Source organism: Nematostella vectensis, chromosome 9 (assembly GCF_932526225.1).
Source record: "Nematostella vectensis chromosome 9, jaNemVect1.1, whole genome shotgun sequence".
NCBI lineage: Eukaryota > Metazoa > Cnidaria > Anthozoa > Actiniaria > Edwardsiidae > Nematostella > Nematostella vectensis.
Window position 1 is genome coordinate 9,237,420 of NC_064042.1, and position 18,782 is coordinate 9,256,201.

The 18,782-nt window shown below is 40.5% G+C and overlaps 2 protein-coding genes across 4 annotated transcripts; one reads left to right on the forward strand and one right to left on the reverse strand.

Annotated features, from left to right (window-relative positions):
• Positions 1 to 184: 184 nt before the first annotated feature.
• Positions 185 to 16,966, forward strand: LOC5504850 (glycogenin-1). Of its 3 annotated transcripts, none has more exons than XM_032373193.2 (6): positions 185 to 510; positions 2,571 to 2,908; positions 4,143 to 4,269; positions 8,921 to 9,098; positions 14,788 to 15,123; positions 15,449 to 16,966. In XM_032373193.2, the coding sequence occupies exons 1-6, from the start codon at positions 353 to 355 to the stop codon at positions 15,674 to 15,676; spliced, it is 1,365 nt and encodes a 454-aa protein (XP_032229084.1). In that variant the 5' UTR covers positions 185 to 352; the 3' UTR covers positions 15,677 to 16,966. The 3 variants fall into 3 exon arrangements, with proteins under 3 accessions (XP_032229084.1, XP_048588572.1, XP_001625718.2); XM_048732615.1 differs by having other exon boundaries at positions 15,500 to 16,966; XM_001625668.3 differs by lacking the exon at positions 14,788 to 15,123 and having other exon boundaries at positions 188 to 510.
• Positions 16,609 to 18,777, reverse strand: LOC5504860. Its single transcript, XM_001625684.3, has 2 exons — positions 18,635 to 18,777; positions 16,609 to 18,387 (listed from the first exon to the last, which is right to left on the reverse strand). The coding sequence occupies exons 1-2, from the start codon at positions 18,646 to 18,648 to the stop codon at positions 17,514 to 17,516; spliced, it is 888 nt and encodes a 295-aa protein (XP_001625734.2). The 5' UTR covers positions 18,649 to 18,777; the 3' UTR covers positions 16,609 to 17,513.
• Between the last annotated feature and the right edge of the window lie 5 nt (positions 18,778 to 18,782).

The window sequence follows — 18,782 nt, forward strand, 5'->3', positions numbered from 1 at the left end:
TTTTATGGTGTCTCCTTAACTTATAATGACAATTTTATGTCATAATTTGTTTCAGGAAATATACTGCCTACGGCGTCTATTTAATAAACAGATTCGAACGAAATAAACAGATGTCCCCCAGGTCACCCCTGACAGTGTTTTAGGAGGGAGTGGATGAGAAGGATTATCCTACTGTGGGGACTGGGAAGGGGACTTGTTGCACGAGGCGCGAACATTTCAGACGTTCGTTGAAATCGGCTCAGAGAATCGTGCCCTGCATGGAGAGAAAATCTGGCTAAGAAAACAACCGTTATAAGTCACTCTTATACTATTAAGCTACCGTGATAGCGTAATTACTGTATTCACTGTTGTAATGGCAGGAAATCGGCCCGATAGCGAAGCATTTGTGAGTCTGGTTACAAACGACAACTACGCTAATGGTGCGCTAGTGTTGGGGTACTCTCTACGTCGAGTGAATACGACAAGAAAACTGGCCCTTCTCGTTACGAACCAAGTCAGCGAGGGAATGAGGTGAGCTGTCTGTACGAGAAACGCTTGAAGTATCTCACGATTAAACGCCATTCGATGGCAGATTAGTTCATGTCTTGCTCAATACCTCCAGCCTTATGGCTGAGGTCGTTTCTGGAGCAGCCGGTTTCAGCTACTAACGGCATAACTATGCCATCGATTCAGGCCGGGGGCAAAATCATAAAGATTCCAAAATTGCTTTGTATTCTCTGTTTATCGTACTACCGTTTTTTTTAATTTTACAGTATTGTGAAACATGCAACATAAAACGCAGCAATCCACTGGTGAAAGCATATTGTACATTGTATTACAATCGAGTACTTGACGGGGTCGTTCGAATGTCTGAAATTATTCGATTCACACCTTCTCCTGGTACTATAGCATCTAATATCATGTAAATAGTGTTGTAACGAAGCTGCGAGACTGGCAGGCCTTTTACAGATTATTGGCCAACTTGCTTCACAGTTTTCAGATAGCTACGGGGTTTCCTTATCGGCCCCTTGAAGGGGAAAAATGTTTGTTATCTCGAAGGCTCTTTAGGTAGAACACCGATCCCTGCAAAGTCTCGATGGCAGAAATAACATGACTTACATGAAGTGAATGATGATTTTTTTTATTGTTTTAGCGGACAAGCTTTAATTTCCTCCCGTGATTTTTGGTTGTTTACGTTCCCTTCCCAGCAAGTAATTTAACCACCACCAGTTGGTTGAAAATTCCACGAATTGATTTTAACTTTTTATTAAGTAAAGTGTTATGATTTTGGAAAATATTAAAACTCGGCTCCCATTTTATCCCAATTTCTTACATCACTATAGGACCAGAGTGAAATACAAGGTCTTGATACTGCATGCATTTTTAATATGTGAAAATAAAAATTTCAAATAAGCAAGCAAATGTCTGGAATTAATTAGGTTTCTTATTACACTTACTGTGTCAGCCATACTAAATTTTACCCTCTATCGTTTTGCATGAATTCAGTTTGAAGTACATAATTTGTTTTGAAACTACAAACAATTTATAAACATGTTCATTGGGACTATTCAGATGTAATGACAGATGCATAATATCTTTTCTTTATAGTATTATGTCACCATTAGTTTTGAGTATGACTGATATTGAAATATAGGGTGTAGGCTGAAAAAGGTCATTCACATGAAAGCAAAGGTTGGCATTGATTAGTCTATGAAAAATGTTAATTCTACTTAGTTATTCCTTCCTTCAAATGTTTTTACCACAAAACCGTTGTTGTTTTGTACATTCTTTTGCAATGTTTTTAATAAATTTTCCATTTTATTTTGTTTGCTAATAAAAACCATGTAACCAGCTAAAGTATTTTTTAGCACCATCTCTAGACTGGGTGGGTAAATCAATAGCATATACATGAGCTAGTGTTTGTGCAAGCATTGTTTTCAGGTTGATATCTTTTTGAGCTAGAGAATTTGGCTAGCGAACCTATGTATCAAAGCTTAGCCAATACATTGAATCCTGAAACCAAATATTATACACATACCATATATCAGTCGCGTAGACAGGGGGGTGCACGCGTATTCCCCTTGTCGGCCAAAAAGTGGGTCATTTCTTATTGAGAAATCGTCAAATACTAGGCTTTTTCCACATAGATTTTATGTATCTATACCATGTATACATATGAAATTGATAAACAAACAGCATGTTGGGATCAGAAAATCATTAAAAAAATTGATTGCTGTGTGCCAGGATGCAAACAAAATCTGGAGGAATATGCCTAAAAATTAAATTTAAAATAAGAACAAGGTGCTAATTTATGAACCCCTTTAATATTTCTTGGAGATGGAGGTGGGAGGAGAAGGGAACCTTTTGTTATATCTGGCTTGTACAGAAAGAATTTAAGTGTCGAAGGGAAATTATAGTCTTAAAAGATAGATGATATAGGCATTATCTCCCCAAGATAGATGATATAGGCATTATTTCCCCACCTAGAATATTGAAACATTTAAAATAATTTTGGAAATGCACATGATATAAAAGGGTTTAAATTTTGGATTACATGCTACTGTATGACTAATGCTATTCTTTAATTCCAGGGAGCAGTTGCTTAGAGTATGGGATCACCTTGAAACAGTAGACCCATTAGACAGTCAAGACGATGCTAACCTGGCCCTTCTTAGCCGTCCAGAATTAGGAATAACCTTCACCAAGATAAGGTGCTGGAATTTGACACATTATCAGAAATGTGTATTCATGGATGCAGATATGCTCGTCTTACAGAACTGTGATGAGCTATTTGATCGGTGCGAGCTGTCAGCTGTACCAGATATTGGCTGGCCTGACTGTTTTAATTCTGGGATGTTTGTGTTTGAACCTTCAAGAGCAACCCATGAAGCACTTTTAAAGTATGCTATAGACCATGGAAGCTTTGATGGTAAGAAAAATACAATTTCAAGCATTCTCTAGGAAGTATTGATCACTAACAGACAGATTGGGACTTCACCATTGCTGTTGCTTTCCCAGCCACCCACCCTTGTAAGAAAAAACATATTCTTACTCCCCCTCCCCTAGTCTGCTCAGCAGCATCTTTTAGTGTTACTTACGTCTTTCCCACAAGCGGCTGCTGTGAACCAAACCACATTCCTTTCCCAATGTTTGGTGGTTTCTGTTGTGGTTTGAAATGCTTCTTGGTTTGAAATTGTTAAAACTGGTTTGAAAAGGGGATATTTGCATAATCGTTTATCTAGTTCTTTTAGTTACACCTCCCAACCCCCAAAAAATCCAAGCCCCTGTTTTATTAATGACTCCCCAAAAATAAAATCCCTTTTAGAATGCTAGGTATCCAAAAATGAGCTAGTTTGAAAAATTCAAACCAGTTTGAAAAAAATTCAAACCATGCCACATTTGAAACCACAACATTTCCATTTGGAAATGCAGTGAGCCAATCAGAGTGCAGAGATTGTTTAACATGGACCAATTAAAAGTCGTAATTAGATGAGCATAAGGTCAATCTGTCAGAGTTTGCGTGAAACCGGCCCTAGTATCTTTAGCACACACTTTGAGTGCAGACAGCTAGTCGATCGGCATCAGCGGCTTCAAAATATATTGCTTGTTGTATCCTGTCACCTGGTTACCTGTGACATCATCAGTTTTCCTCAAGGCTTTCATCCCATGATTATTTCACCCCCCTATAAGTAGAAAATCAGACTACTCCCTCCTCCACTCCCCCCCCCCCCCACCACCACCACCACTATAAGAAGATAATCAGTCCAACCTCATGTGTTTAGTCTTTTTTTTTTACTGTAATGAAAAAGAGGACATGATTTAGTCTGCATTTAAAGAACACAAATGTAACAGGCTATTCAAGCATTTAGCCATTTAACTATCTAAGCATAATAAAAAAAGAACAGAAGCATGAAGCATGTATGCATCACATATATCAGGGGTTTCAATAAATTTCAGAGTAGGCGGTGGAGATTAATAGGTAGGGGGTGGAAAATATTTTATTTTATTAGTTCAAATATAACATCCACCAATTATTTTTAAAGAAGTCAGTGTTCTGAAAATAGTAGCTGGCCATTTCCACCCACCACCAAGGCCAAATGAAGCCTCGTATTTACTCAGCTCTTGTCTGCATATAATATCACTTACCTTGTGGTTTCATTAAGGTGGTGACCAAGGACTGCTGAATTCGTTCTTTAGCCAATGGTCTCACGAGGATATCTCTACTCATCTGTCGTTTATTTACAATATGAATTCCAATGCAAGCTACACATATGCACCTGCCTATAAAGAGTAAGTAGCTATAGGAATGTGTCTTCAAATAACACCCAGCATTATTAGACTCATTAAGTTATTTATTAGTAAACAGAGCACACTCCCCATGCCTTTAGAGCTGTGACAAGTTGCGTGACAGAGCACGTGCTCAGAACGTGACCCAGGACCGATATAGATTGTGCAAGACTCATGGCTCGTTTCACCGTTGAATAAACGTCTACAAAACTTCTTATTATCCTCTTCTTACATGGTGGCAGCGGTTAACTATGGCCTCAGGGTGTGTCTTACCGCCGCCGGCGCCGCTGGAGATACACAATAGCAATGCTGCTGACAAATGGAAGCGATTTGTGCTCGCTTGGAAAAACTACTCGTTGGCGACTGGGTTGAACGAGAAAGCTGAAGCCGTACAAGTAGCTACGTTGCTAACAGTTATCGGTGAAGAGGCGAGAGAAGTCTACTCGACATTTACCCTGACCGAAGGAGAGACAGACAAGATAGAGCCTGTCATAAAGAAATTCGCCGAGTACTGTCAACCAAGAAAGAACGTGCCGTTCGAAAGATTCCGTTTCAACCAGCGAATGCAAGAGCCTGGAGAGTCCTACGAGCACTATAGAACAGCGCTGAGAAAATTGGCCGAGTCCTGCGAGTTTGATACGATTACGCCAGACGAAATACTTCGAGATCGGTTGTTATTTGGAATACATGACACGAAGGTCAGAGAAAGGTTGTTACGCGAGTCCAAATTAACACTAGCGAAAACAGATGAAATTTGCCGAGCGGCTGAGAGTATGCTTGCTCAGATGAAAATAGTCAAAGATACATCTGAGACAGACGTCAATGCCGTGAGTAAATTCGAGTCGAAGAAACCCAACATCAAAAATTATCGGCGAAAGCAACGAGGTCAAGGCAAACAATGTGACAACTGTGGATACCAACATATGGCAAATCAGGAATCGTGTCCCGCACGAGGAAAGGACTGCCGGAAGTGCGGAGCGAAAAATCACTTTGCCAATAGATGCAAACAGGAAGTCAAGGCTACCGAAGTCGAAGAAACAGATATGTATCCTGAGGAGACATATCAAACGGAGGAAGTATTGGCCGTCTGGTTGGATGATTCGCAGCTGGTCACATTTCAATCAGAGTCTGGAAGTTTCATCCGTTTCCAACCTGATACTGGTGCACAATGCAATGTGTTGCCAGTGCACATATACAAGCAGGCGTGTAACGACCACAAGCTAGTAAAAGTGAAACCCGTGCAAACGTCCTTAGTGGCGTATGGGGGATCAAAGATCAAAGTCGTCGGGCATGTCACCATTAGAGTGTGGAGAAACCATGTATCGTGCCAGCTGGATTGTCGCCTTGTTGACAGCCATGAAATCCGCCCGATTCTGGGGCGTAAGGCATGCCTTGGCATGAACATTATACAGTACAATGACAACGACCAGTTTCACAAACCGCAGACAGATGGAGCGACAGTGTTCACCGTTGACCCCAAACCAGGAGCTGCACTAACAAGAGAAGAAATATTGGCTAAGTTCCCAGCAGTGTTCAGTGACGGGGTTGGCAAACTTGATGGAGAATACACCATCAGACTAGACACAAACGCTCAACCAGTACAACACGCACCACGTAGAGTGGCAGTAGCCCTAAGACCCCAGCTCAAGAAAACCTTGAATGATCTAGTGGACAAAGAGATAATAGCACCGGTGACCACACCCACCTCGTGGATCAGCTCTATGGTAGTAGTTCCCAAGAAAGATGGAAAACTGCGAATATGCCTAGACCCAAAGGATCTCAACAAAGCCATCCAGAGGGAAAACTATCCCCTACCAACCATAGAAGAGGTTGCAACACGATTACACAGTGCCAAGGTGTTCACGTTGTTGGATGTCCGCAACGGTTTCTGGCACGTCCAGCTAGAGGAAGAGTCGACCTATCTAACAACTTTCCATACACCGTTTGGCCGATACCGATGGAAGAGAATGCCTTTCGGGATCTCCTCAGCACCAGAAGTGTTTCAAAGAAAGATGCATAAATTTGCCGAAGGTCTGACTGGAACCGAAGTTGTTGCTGATGATTTCCTGGTAGTGGGCTATGGCGAGAGCTACGAGGAGGCAACGGCGGATCACGACAGGAACCTCCTGGCATTCCTAAACCGGTGTGATCAACGGGACATACACCTGAATCCCGACAAGATGAGACTTAGGAAATCAGAGTTACTCTTCATTGGCCACATAGCAACTGACAAGGGACTTAAAGTCGACCCTGTTAAAGTGCGAGCAATTGTGGACATGCCCTCACCAACCGACAAGCTTGGGGTACAGCGTCTGTTAGGCCTAGCCCAATACCTTGCAAAGTTCCTGCCCCAGCTGTCAGACATCACAAAGCCGCTGAGGGATCTCACACAGAGCGACGTGCAGTTCATCTGGGATGATGCGCAACAGTCTGCGTTTGAAAAGCTAAAGGATGCCGTTACAGTCACTCCAGTATTGCGGTACTACAACCTAGACGAGGAGATTACACTTCAGTGCGATGCGTCGCAGAGCGGATTGGGTGCCGCATTACTACAGAATGGCCAACCAGTAGCCTACGCATCACGTGCACTCACGCCCGCTGAGACGCGTTATGCACAGATTGAGAAGGAGCTGCTCGCGATTGTTTTTGCGTGTGACCGTTTCCATACGTACGTCTACGGCCGCGAAGTCGTCAACATCGAGACTGATCACAAGCCTTTGGAACCAATCTTCATCAAACCTCTGGCGACTGCTCCGAAACGCCTACAACGGATGCTGCTGAGTCTGCAGAGTTACAGTCTCAATGTGAAGTACAAGAAAGGCAAAGATCTTTACTTGGCTGACACCCTAAGCAGAGCTTACCTACCCGAAGTCAACGCCTGGGAGTGTACCAGGGAGCTGGAGGAGATTGACCATCGATCATGGATGCCAGTGAGAGAAGAGACTTGGCAGCAACTCAAAAATGCAGCAGTAGATGATGCGGTGCAACAAAACCTTCGAGAGGTTATAAAGAGAGGTTGGCCAGAGAGCAAAACAGACCTGCCGGAGTGCGTGCATCCTTACTTTGATATTCGAGACGAGCTAACTGTCCAAGAAGAACTCATCTTTAAAGGCCAACAGTTGGTGGTTCCTAGAGCCCTGAGGAAGGAGCTTATGGAAAAGACACACTCATCCCACATCGGTATAGAAGGCTGCATAAGACGAGCAAGAGACACGTTTTTCTGGCCGCGGATGACTGTCGAGTTGAAGGAGTACATCACAAAATGCGAAGTATGTTTGACTCATCGCAGTGGCCAACGAAAGGAGCCAATTCTCCAACATGAGTTTGTCGCTCGACCTTGGGGAAAGGTCTCAGCTGACCTCTGTGAGCTCGACAACCGAACACTTCTAGTGGTCAGCGACTACTTCAGCAACTACATAGAAGTGGCCCGGCTTAACACAGTGACGTCACGAGCAATAATAAAGGAGCTGAAGGCAATATTTGCCAGGTTTGGCATCCCAGACACCCTTATAACCGACAATGGACCGCAGTTCGCATCAGCGGAGTTTAGTGTATTTGCCAAGACCTGGATGTTTGAACACAAGACGTCATCCCCAAGATATGCCCAAGCAAATGGGAAAGCGGAAAATGCTGTACAGACAGTAAAGAGGCTGTTTAAAAAATGCAAGACATCCGGGGGGTCAGAATTCCAAGCACTTCTCGACTGGCGGAATACTCCGACTGCTGGAATCGGAACTAGCCCGGCCCAGCGCCTTTTCGGACGTCGATGCAAAACACTTCTCCCTGTGGCTGGTTCCCTACTACAGCCTAGCTACAACACTGAAGAGGACACCAGGAAGTTGATAGGTACCAAGCAACGCCAGAAGTTTTATTACGATAAGCACAGCAAGCCCCTGGAGCCCATTGCTGTCGGCGAAACTGTGCGCATGAAGCTACCAGGACAAGACACGTGGACGCCTGGTACGTGTTTAGGTCAAGCCGGACCTAGGAGCTACAACGTCGAGACTGAAGGTACCACCTACCGACGAAACCGCCGACAGTTGATCAGCACTGGAGAAACAAACAGCCAAGTACCTGATGTTCTGGAATCACCAGAACCCGATGATGCTCAGCAGCAACCCAGCCAGGTTGCCATGCCACCAGATTCTTCACAGGCTATAACAAGGCCTCGGCGGGAGGTGAAGCCTCCTGCATGGCTCAAAGACTATGTGCCAAAATAACATTGAAACTGTTAGGACACTGAACATTAGTTATAATCCATCGTATGATTTTAGTTGTAAAATTTCGATTTTTACCCTTTGATTATTATAATGTTGTTTTAACCAACCGTTAGCGTTACTGTTAAAAGAAGGAAGATGTGACAAGTTGCGTGACAGAGCACGTGCTCAGAACGTGACCCAGGACCGATATAGATTGTGCAAGACTCATGGCTCGTTTCACCGTTGAATAAACGTCTACAAAACTTCTTATTATCCTCTTCTTACAAGAGCTACATGTTTTTAGCCTCACCCACATGAAAACGCTACAGTACAAATTACCAGGCTCACTCCCTTACCTGAGGTAACAATTATCTTGTATACAGAATGGCATATTTATTTAGCTATAAATACCATTATTATCTTGAAATATTATGCTGACAAGCTGATCTTGGCAGGTTTGGCAAGAATGTGAAGATAGTGCATTTCATTGGCCCTGTAAAACCCTGGCAGTACTCCTACAGCGAGACCTCTTCTACAGCATATGTGCCATCATCAAACAACATTCCACATGAGCGCAGTTATATTCAGCTGTGGTGGGATATATACAACACATTTGTCCTTCCTGGAATGAGGGTAAGTGATGACCCTGTAGCCGTATTAATCAGCTCTATGTCAAAGTCCATGGGCCAGAAAGTAAAACCCTTTCCCCCCCCCCCCCCCCTCGGGGATTTTGGGAGACACACAATATCATCTGAAAGCCCTTTCCATAGTGATTCCAAAAATATATGTTTACGCTTCAAAAAGCTCTGGGTGTGGCTGTACGGTGTGGTTGTTTATCCCAGTTAAGACTTGAACTGGAATAAACCACACTGTACTGCAACACCCAGAGCTTTTTGAAGCGTAAACATATATTTTTGGAATCACTATGGAAAGGGCTTTCAGGTGATATGTCTCCCCAAATCTCTGAGGGGGGGGGGGGGGTTCACTTTCTGGCCCACGGACTATACCGAATGGTATTCAACTCGTAGAATCCATGCATTTTAGCCCTTAGTGCTTTACTTTAGTATCAAATAAATGAGCATAAATACAAACACATAAGGACTTACTTAGCTAGAAGTGGCATGCTTAAATTATTTTATTGAATTTATAAGTCCACGCAGACCCAATTCTATAGTACGCACATACCACTGGCAAGTCCACTCGGCGTGCATTCAAAGGTGCACACGTACCTTCTATTACTCTACTCAGACCCTATCCTACCAAGACCAAGGATTGTGCAATTCCAGAAAACATCCATACCCCACCACCCGGAATTTCCAGGGGATAAAAAATGACCCCACCCCACCAGCCCGGATTTCGTGATCCAAACAGAATACCCCCCACCCCCCTCTTGAAATATGGTTTTGCTGAAATCGCTCACATTACGTCTATAGCCTGTACAACGAGTTCAAAGGAAAGCGTTTTGAACTAAGTTCACATTTTTTTATTGGTAAGAAGAGCAAACATACATTTCACTTTTCTGCAGCATTCTAACTGGCGTTTATTGCAAAACGTTTCTTGGAGTTTTATGTGACCACTGCCGGCAAAACAAATAATTTCTTCTGAAAACGAGCAAGTCGCATTTAAGCTACTTCACAGTCTTTGAAATAAAAGAAGATTTAAATTCTTATTGTCTTAATACATTGTGCCTTTATTGGTTTACACTGTCTACCGCTTTCTCTAGTATGAATACAATACTCTGGGAATTTATGCCATGGAAATGCCTAGCTACACCGTTGTAATATAATATACTACATTTCCCAGCGTATAATGTGCACCTGCGTATAATCCGCACCCCAATTTTCAAGAACTCTTTCAAAAAAAATTTGAAAACCCGTGTATAATACGCACCCCAATTGAAATAGCAAGGAAATAAGAAACAACCAAAAAAGAAACAGAAGTATCAAGATGAGATAATATTCAGATTCACACCAGTGAGGGTCATAACTAAAATTGGAGGCATTTTGTAAATAAAGAAATTATCCAATCACAGCAGAGTACACACGCCCTTCCCCTTGTTATTTGTGTGCCAAGTGATCACTTGAAACAAAATGGCGGCGAGAAGGAATGTATGAATATAAAGCCTAACCGTTTCTTTGAAGCTATTTGACACCCTTAAAATAATATGCCACATTTAATATCGAAATACACACACTTATAGTTCACTAAACGCTGAACACAGACCCGGAAAGCACTGTTGACTCGATGCAAATCCCATGCGAATGCATTGTAATAAGCGAAGTACAGCAACTAAAACACTAGTGTCAAAGTTTCACTTGATACAAAATTATATAGAGAACTTCTAACTTTGAAAACCACCTCATTTCCACCCCTGGATCTGTCTCTGTATGGGTGTGTTCATTAGGAATGAGGTATAGACATGAGGGCCCTACAGAAAATATAGGACAACAGACAGAATCATCTTTAAACATTAAAAATTATATTTTTGATATCAAATCAGGCATCCCGTTTTAGCCTGACAATGTTCTGAAAATTACAAAATAATATAACAATTGTCAATTACACCCACATGTACTTTCTTCTTTTGAACAGAAATTCTGTCCAATGCTTTACTCAAGGGTGCAACTTAGTTAACATGAACATTCCACAATTATAAAAGAAAAGATAACAGCGATTAAATGTATAAGCACTTAACTTCTGATTCCTTTCCGTGCAGAAGTCTTTAAATGTAGGCATGTATCTTTATACCAAGTCAAAGAAAATACGGCAATTATCAGAATGCAGAAATTGCTTTGTTTAATTGGCAGTATCCACTCAAACTTTGCATCATGCACTGTATTTACATAAAATAAGTTGCCATCTAGCATGGTATAAAATAGTTATATAATGATTTATTGTAGCATACTGCAGAATATTGAACATCCAACTCATCATGTATTTCAAGAGCATACCCCTTGAAAAAAAATTATACCAGATAAATAAGCTCGTACTCATGTGCTCACTAGGCCAGTCCCTATCAATTTCAACGATGATCTTCGCAACTGCTAGCAAAGCACCCCAACCAAAAAAAAAAAAGAGAGACAAGACAAAAACTGCAGAATACCTGTCCACTTATTCGCATCTTCCTTGTATTTACTACCTCGTTCTATAGAAATCGAGGTGTGAAGTCTCCTTGTGGATGGGTATTCTGCAGTTGCTCCATGGTTTACCACAACTCTGCTTCTTGCTTGTTTTAGTCTGCTGCCTTTCTTCTGCGACTTTGCTGTATGCGAGTTACCTCAAACAACAGCAGTTTCTTAGCGTTAAGGAACACCAGCACCAAAAACACAATGGAACAAAAGCAAAAAAACGAAGACCTTAGAACGAGACAATGAAATAGAGTACAAAGGCCTTGGGCACCAAAAACAAAGACCTTAGAACGAGACAATGAAATAGAGTACAAAGGCCTTGAGCACCAAAAACAAAGACCTTAGAACGAGACAATGAAATAGAGTACAAAGGCCTTGGGCACCAAAAACAAAGACCTTAGAACGAGACAATGAAATAGAGTACAAAGGCCTTGAGCACCAAAAACAAAGACCTTAGAACGAGACAATGAAATAGAGTACAAAGGCCTTGGGCACCAAAAACAAAGACCTTAGAACGAGACAATGAAATAGAGTACAAAGGCCTTGAGCACCAAAAACAAAGACCTTAGAACGAGACAATGAAATAGAGTACAAAGGCCTTGAGCACCAAAAACAAAGACCTTAGAACGAGACAATGAAATAGAGTACAAAGGCCTTGAGCACCAAAAACAAAGACCTTAGAACGAGACAATGAAATAGAGTACAAAGGCCTTGGGCACCAAAAACAAAGACCTTAGAACGAGACAATGAAATAGAGTACAAAGGCCTTGAGCACCAAAAACAAAGACCTTAGAACGAGACAATGGAAGAGTACAAAGGCCTTGGGCACCAAAAACAAAGACCTTAGAACGAGACAATGAAAAAGAGTACAAAGGCCTTGGGCACCAAAAACAAAGACCTTAGAACGAGACAATGGAATAGAGTACAAAGGCCTTGGGCACCAAAAACAAAGACCTTAGAACGAGACAATGAAATAGAGTACAAAGGCCTTGAGCACCAAAAACAAAGACCTTAGAACGAGACAATGAAATAGAGTACAAAGGCCTTGGGCACCAAAAACAAAGACCTTAGAACGAGACAATGGAATAGAGTACAAAGGCCTTGAGCACCAAAAACAAAGACATTAGAACGAGACAATGAAATAGAGTACAAATGCCTTGAGCACCAAAAACAAAGACCTTAGAACGAGACAATGAAATAGAGTACAAAGGCCTTGGGCACCAAAAACAAAGACCTTAGAACGAGACAATGAAATAGAGTACAAAGGCCTTGAGCACCAAAAACAAAGACCTTAGAACGAGACAATGGAATAGAGTACAAAGGCCTTGGGCACCAAAAACAAAGACCTTAGAACGAGACAATGAAATAGAGTACAAAGGCCTTGAGCACCAAAAACAAAGACCTTAGAACGAGACAATGGAATAGAGTACAAAGGCCTTGGGCACCAAAAACAAAGACCTTAGAACGAGACAATGAAATAGAGTACAAAGGCCTTGGGCACCAAAAACAAAGCTCCCCGTAACACCAAGGAATACCCCGAAATTTTGAGTGACCGTGGCGGTGAATCTTGAAATAAATATTTTCTCGCCCATGATCGCACTGATCCTCTTTACACCATGGCGTCCGGGTTCCTCTAGCATGCAGTAAACGAAACAAATTATAAGTATAATAAGTATAATGCTCACCCCGTTTTTCGAGGTCATTTTGGGAGTAAAAAGTGTGCATTATACGCCGAGAAATACGGTAACATGTGAACTTTGCTAACTAACTTTTTTGCAACTAACTTTGCTGTTTCACGTTTTTAGCTGATCTTTCATATAGACATGCGTTCTCTTGTTATGTAAACGATTAATTTAAACGTTTTCAAAATCCAGACTCGCACGGCAAAATAAGCCTCGCAGGATCATAGCACACATATTTATCTTTCCAACCAAAAAAGCAGCAGCAACATCAAACGACTGTTTTATTTTCAAAACAGAATACTTATTTCAACGAATTTTTCGCTCAAACAAACTCTGTAATAAACCTACTGAACCTACACTCGCTGTGAGCCTGGGCTACCTGTGGGTGGACAACAAATAATTTGTTGAATTATTGCAACTAACTTTGCTGTTTCACGTTTTTAGCTGATCTTTCACATAGACATGCATTCTCTCGTTATGTAAACGATGAAATAAAACGTTTTCAAAGTTTAATATACGTTTCTGAAAAGCTGATCATCCTGCTTTATTATTGTTCCGTTTGGTTGTTGTTTTTTTTTTTTTTGAGAAGTTATGGTGATTAAAATTTACAGTGACAATAGCTGTAGGCCCTTACGCCCGGCCCAACACGTTGCCTTCACAGTTCTGGAATTCTTTAAAAAAAATTCTGTAAAAAAAAATAATAAAGGCGCTGCGCCAAATACAGATGAAAAGAGCCAGACTCAAATGCAAATTAAGAACAAAAAAAAAACCTGCAAAGATGGTTATTCATTCAAATTTTTGTAACCGTAACACAAATCAAAATAACAGCCTGACGCAAAATCAACCCCCTGGAAATGGTAAAATGGATATATATACCCCCTTGTAATTTCCTGGGGCTTTGACCCCCCACCGTGGGGGGGGGGGGGGTATGGATGGTTTCTGGAATTGCACATTCTGGCATTTATACATTACCCATGAAGCATTGCAGGTTACAAAATACAGTTTTTCAAGTACAATATTCCATAGTTTTATGGTACAGATAATTTATATATTTCTTGTCCTGTTTCCTTTTTCTTTCCTTGTAAAACTGGCATGCTACTTGTTATGTGGTAAAATTTTGTCTTATAAATTTGTTGTGATAGCAGCTAAATATAAAAATTGTAATGACTGTAAATAACCTAATTTCTTAGCATGGTGCTTTTTATGTGGTAAATTTTGTCTTATAAATTTCTAAATTGTTGTGCCTATTGTGATAGCAGCTGTAAATAATCGAATTTCTCCAGATGATTTAGCTTTATCCTTTTTATTGTTACTGCTAGATTGCCATTCAAACCTCCAGCTCACCTTTAATTCGTTTCTGAACCATCTCTTAATAATCTGGGTCTTAATAATTATTTCTGTGGTACCTAAGGCTATTGCTTCTCTCTTTTTCTAACCATACGCTTGCAGTGTACAGTCTATGTGCCGTCTTTGTCTGCTGCTTCACTTAGATTTTATTTTGCCATTTGCTAGCAATGCGGTGATTGCTCCACGCCACCATCACCCGTTCACCCTTACTATCATGAACCCAGTCCGTCGGATACTCCTTACATTCCTACACCTGACCAGTTTGAGGATTCCACATATCACCATGAACATTCTCGGCACCCTGTGTCAGATTATATACCAGAGCACGATGTGCCAGACAAAAAACCCGAACATCACGTGCCAGACAATAAGCCAGAGCATCACATACCAGACTATGTTCCTACACATAGTCTGGACTCGGAGGATGGCCCTAGCAACCCCTCATATTTCACCGACGAGCCACGTCATACCGAAGATAACCAGCTGTCAGATAAAATAGATGTACGCATTCCTGAATTCTGATTTATTTTTGTTGTTAGTGTTGATCTCTAAGTCCTTGCCTTGTTTCTAAGTTGCACCAATTAAACTAATCATTTTGTGTAAGTTACTTTGATCAGAAAAAAAAACCTTTAAAAATGTAACCTACTATGTATATGTTTCCTCCCATTTAGGAGTGGAAATTATGAAAATGCCTTAATTTACTAATATAAATATATGCTTCTAAATTGCCGAAATGGTAAAAATAACTTATTCTTACCTATCTGTCAGTCTGTCATTTCGTTCATTTATATGTACTTATGCCTGCGTCTTGACATTCATTCAATAGGACGTCAACATACACCAAGTATCTGAGGACATTGCATTGCTTCACCTACAGCACCTGCCCAACATGCCGGCAATTCCAGAAGAGGGATCTAACGGCCACAGGAAGCAATGGGAAAATGGCAGACCAGATTACAATGGCCGTGACAGCTTCCCCAACATTCAAAATGTCCTAGACTCTGTCCTTGAAGGGGAAAATCGCCCTATTGAAGATGTCCCAGAATTTATATAGATTTAAACACAATAGAGAATGTGTTTGACTGAAGACACACCATAGACTGGTACAGTTGCTCCTGAAAATGTTTTAGGTAGTAGCATTGACCATGAAACCATGATATAAAGGAGTAAATCCTCCATTCAAAAATTAGCAAGACTAGGATTGACATGAAATCTGTACTCTGTTAGGGTAAGCAAGGTGCCTTTTATTCATGGTCTTTCATGGTGAGCAACAGTTTTACAGTAGATTTGTAATCTAATTACTTTGCACTGTAGATGAAATTTCAACTGCAAATAAAACCTTTTAGAATGCAAAAAGGAAGTATTCCCAAATCGAGAATGGATGTTTATCAAAGATAATTGTTTTCTGTTTGATTAGACTTCAACTTTTAAAATGTAAGCACTTACTTTGAGGTGGAGAAACTAAGGACTAAGATACGAGTACTTCTATGAGTAATGGTGTCAGTAGAAAACAATGAAATTTATTTGAGAATTTAAAGGTCGCACATGAAAATGTATCCTGTCTGATAGATTTCAACTGTTCTCCACCAAACAACAATGTGAAAATTCAAGTTTAAAAATAAGCTTGCCTTACTCTGTTCACCATTGTAGAAATGAAGTCTCCATTTAATATTTGTTTGTTACGTGATATTAATCCTTTGTATGTTTATTGAAACTAGTTTCAAAGTTATTGTCAAGTGTTTTTCTCGGCCACGCCGTCTTAGCTGTTGCTGCATCTTAAAAGTCCTTTCTTAACATTGGACTGACTGCAACAAGCCATTTATCAGCTGTTGGTTTCTACTATATCACTGAAGAGGATTATATATTCTTAGCAGAGTTATATGAAATTTTGGGTGAAAAAAGAACAAAAAATAACCTGGCCTGGTGTTGCTTCAATCTATAACGATATTGCTTAGAAAAAGAGTGAAATGTAGAAGACAAATAGGGTTATTTCCATGGAATTTTATTACCTTTTTATAGAGATTATTATTTCTGATAGAAGATATTAGTAAAAACTGCTTTGGACTGGACCAATAGGAGTCTAGAATAATACATAATGCACCTCATATGGTTTGTAGCCTTGTCATCTGTCAGTGCTGTGATTCCTAAAATTGTAAGGAAATAACCAGTAGAGGTGTAACTATGGCCCCTCCCTCGGTTTTCTGTATTCCATGTATTCGTGCCCCCACAGTTTTTCCATGCCTTTTAAGGCCCTACCTGGGATGTAATTTTGTACAGTTTATTTGCTTCTACTGTTGTTAGATAATTTAGAATTGCATTAAAAAATAAAGATTATTCTGCTGCATGTTCGTTTTAAATACTGTTGGTCTGCAGTACCTTGGTACTTGGCATGCAAGTACAAATTGAGTAAACATTTTAGTTTTTTATCATTTCTTAATTTAATTAATATTTATTTATCAAATTGCAGGAGGAGGAGGGTAATTATAAAGAATTACTACTCTGGGGTTCTAGGTCACTAGATCCATCTAGAAACATTTTTCTATCCAAATACACACAAAATAAACATTCTTCTTAACTACCAAACGCAGGAGTCAAACTTGTCTTGTCACACGAGCAGAGGGTTTTCCTTAGATTTTCTGGCTTTTCTACCTTCTCAAAAACAACAATACACTTATAATAATACTTAGGCCTTTACTCGCCCCCCCCCCCCCCCCCCCAGGTCACCCAAAAGTGGGTCATTTCTTATTGAAGTATCCTTACAATTACCCTAAAAGTTTATTATTTTCACTTATTGTATCATTAAAATATACTGTATATGCGCTCTTGCTGTACCTAACCAAAGGATGATTAGCTAAACAAATTTATTTTATCTAATAAAAGTTAGACTATCCTTATGTGATCTTGCGTCTAAACTCAAGCTTGTTGCTAGCATTTCTGTTGTATTGTCTGCTATCTGAAAGTATCCCTACTCCTAGTTCTGCATGTAAAGCAAAATGATCACTAAAATAGGCACCAGAATTGTCACTTTCCAAAATATCTACACTTTTCACAGCAAAGTTTGAGAGCTTGCAAATGATACGATCAAACCGATTCTCTGCAACATCTGGCTCACTGATTTTAGCGTAAGGGTTCGCACCAACATTCCAAGTGTAACCATTACTCTCAGTGTGGTTAAGAATTGCAAGCCAGGCATCAAACCATGGTAGAGGCAGTAGGATATCTCCATCTACTTTAGGTTCTAAATTCAAATCCCCCATTAGACAAACATCAGCAAATCCAGCGAGCATCTTTAAGGAAAAAGCAAGTTGTTTTTCTCTTTCCTTTGATGAATAGTCCATGCTCTCCAAATGAGAAGTAGCTATTGTAAAAGGAATAGATACTTGAACATTTTCATCAATTGTGTTAATTTGAAGTTGTGCCAATAACAGGCTTCGTCCCATGCGTGAGGTTGCAAAAGGAATGTTTCTCCAATTCAAAACCTTGAATTTGGTCAATAAAACTACAAAGTACGGATCTAGTTTGGTTGAGTTTTCATCTAGTAGCAAGGTGTATCTTTTGAACCAATCCTGGGTCTTTAATAATGCGAGATTCCTGAAAGTTACCTCTTGGAACGCTATAATTCCCGGTTTTATCGAATCTACTGCACGTCCAATTGCAACCATTCGCTCTCTTGTTTGGTATTCTCCGAACCAGATGTTTAGGGTGAGCAAAGACACTCCTCTGTTAGGCTGACTCGTTGGTTGGTTGGTCTTTTGTAGTGGCTTTCTGATTAAGGAGAAGTAAAGAACGGTCAATACCACCACTACCACGACTATAAGCTTAAATGATATTTTATAAGCTTGGATTCCCATGTGTCAGCGATGCTCAATAAAATTGCAAAAAGAAACGGAGATACCACATAAGGGCTCCTTTTTTGGTACCCCCTTTTCATCAACATGAGCCGTCAATCTATGGTCAGCGGAACGAATTGTTGTGGGTTTCGTGTGCTGTGTTATAATAAATATGCACTTACGGGTACATTTGCATGTCAAGCTCAGATGCCGAAATAATTTCAACCACTTCACCGTCCGCATCGCGGTGAAATTTAGTCTTCCTCTCTCTCTCATTTTTTTTTCTACAAATATGTCTGGTTATTTAACGAGAAGACCCTGGGAACGAAC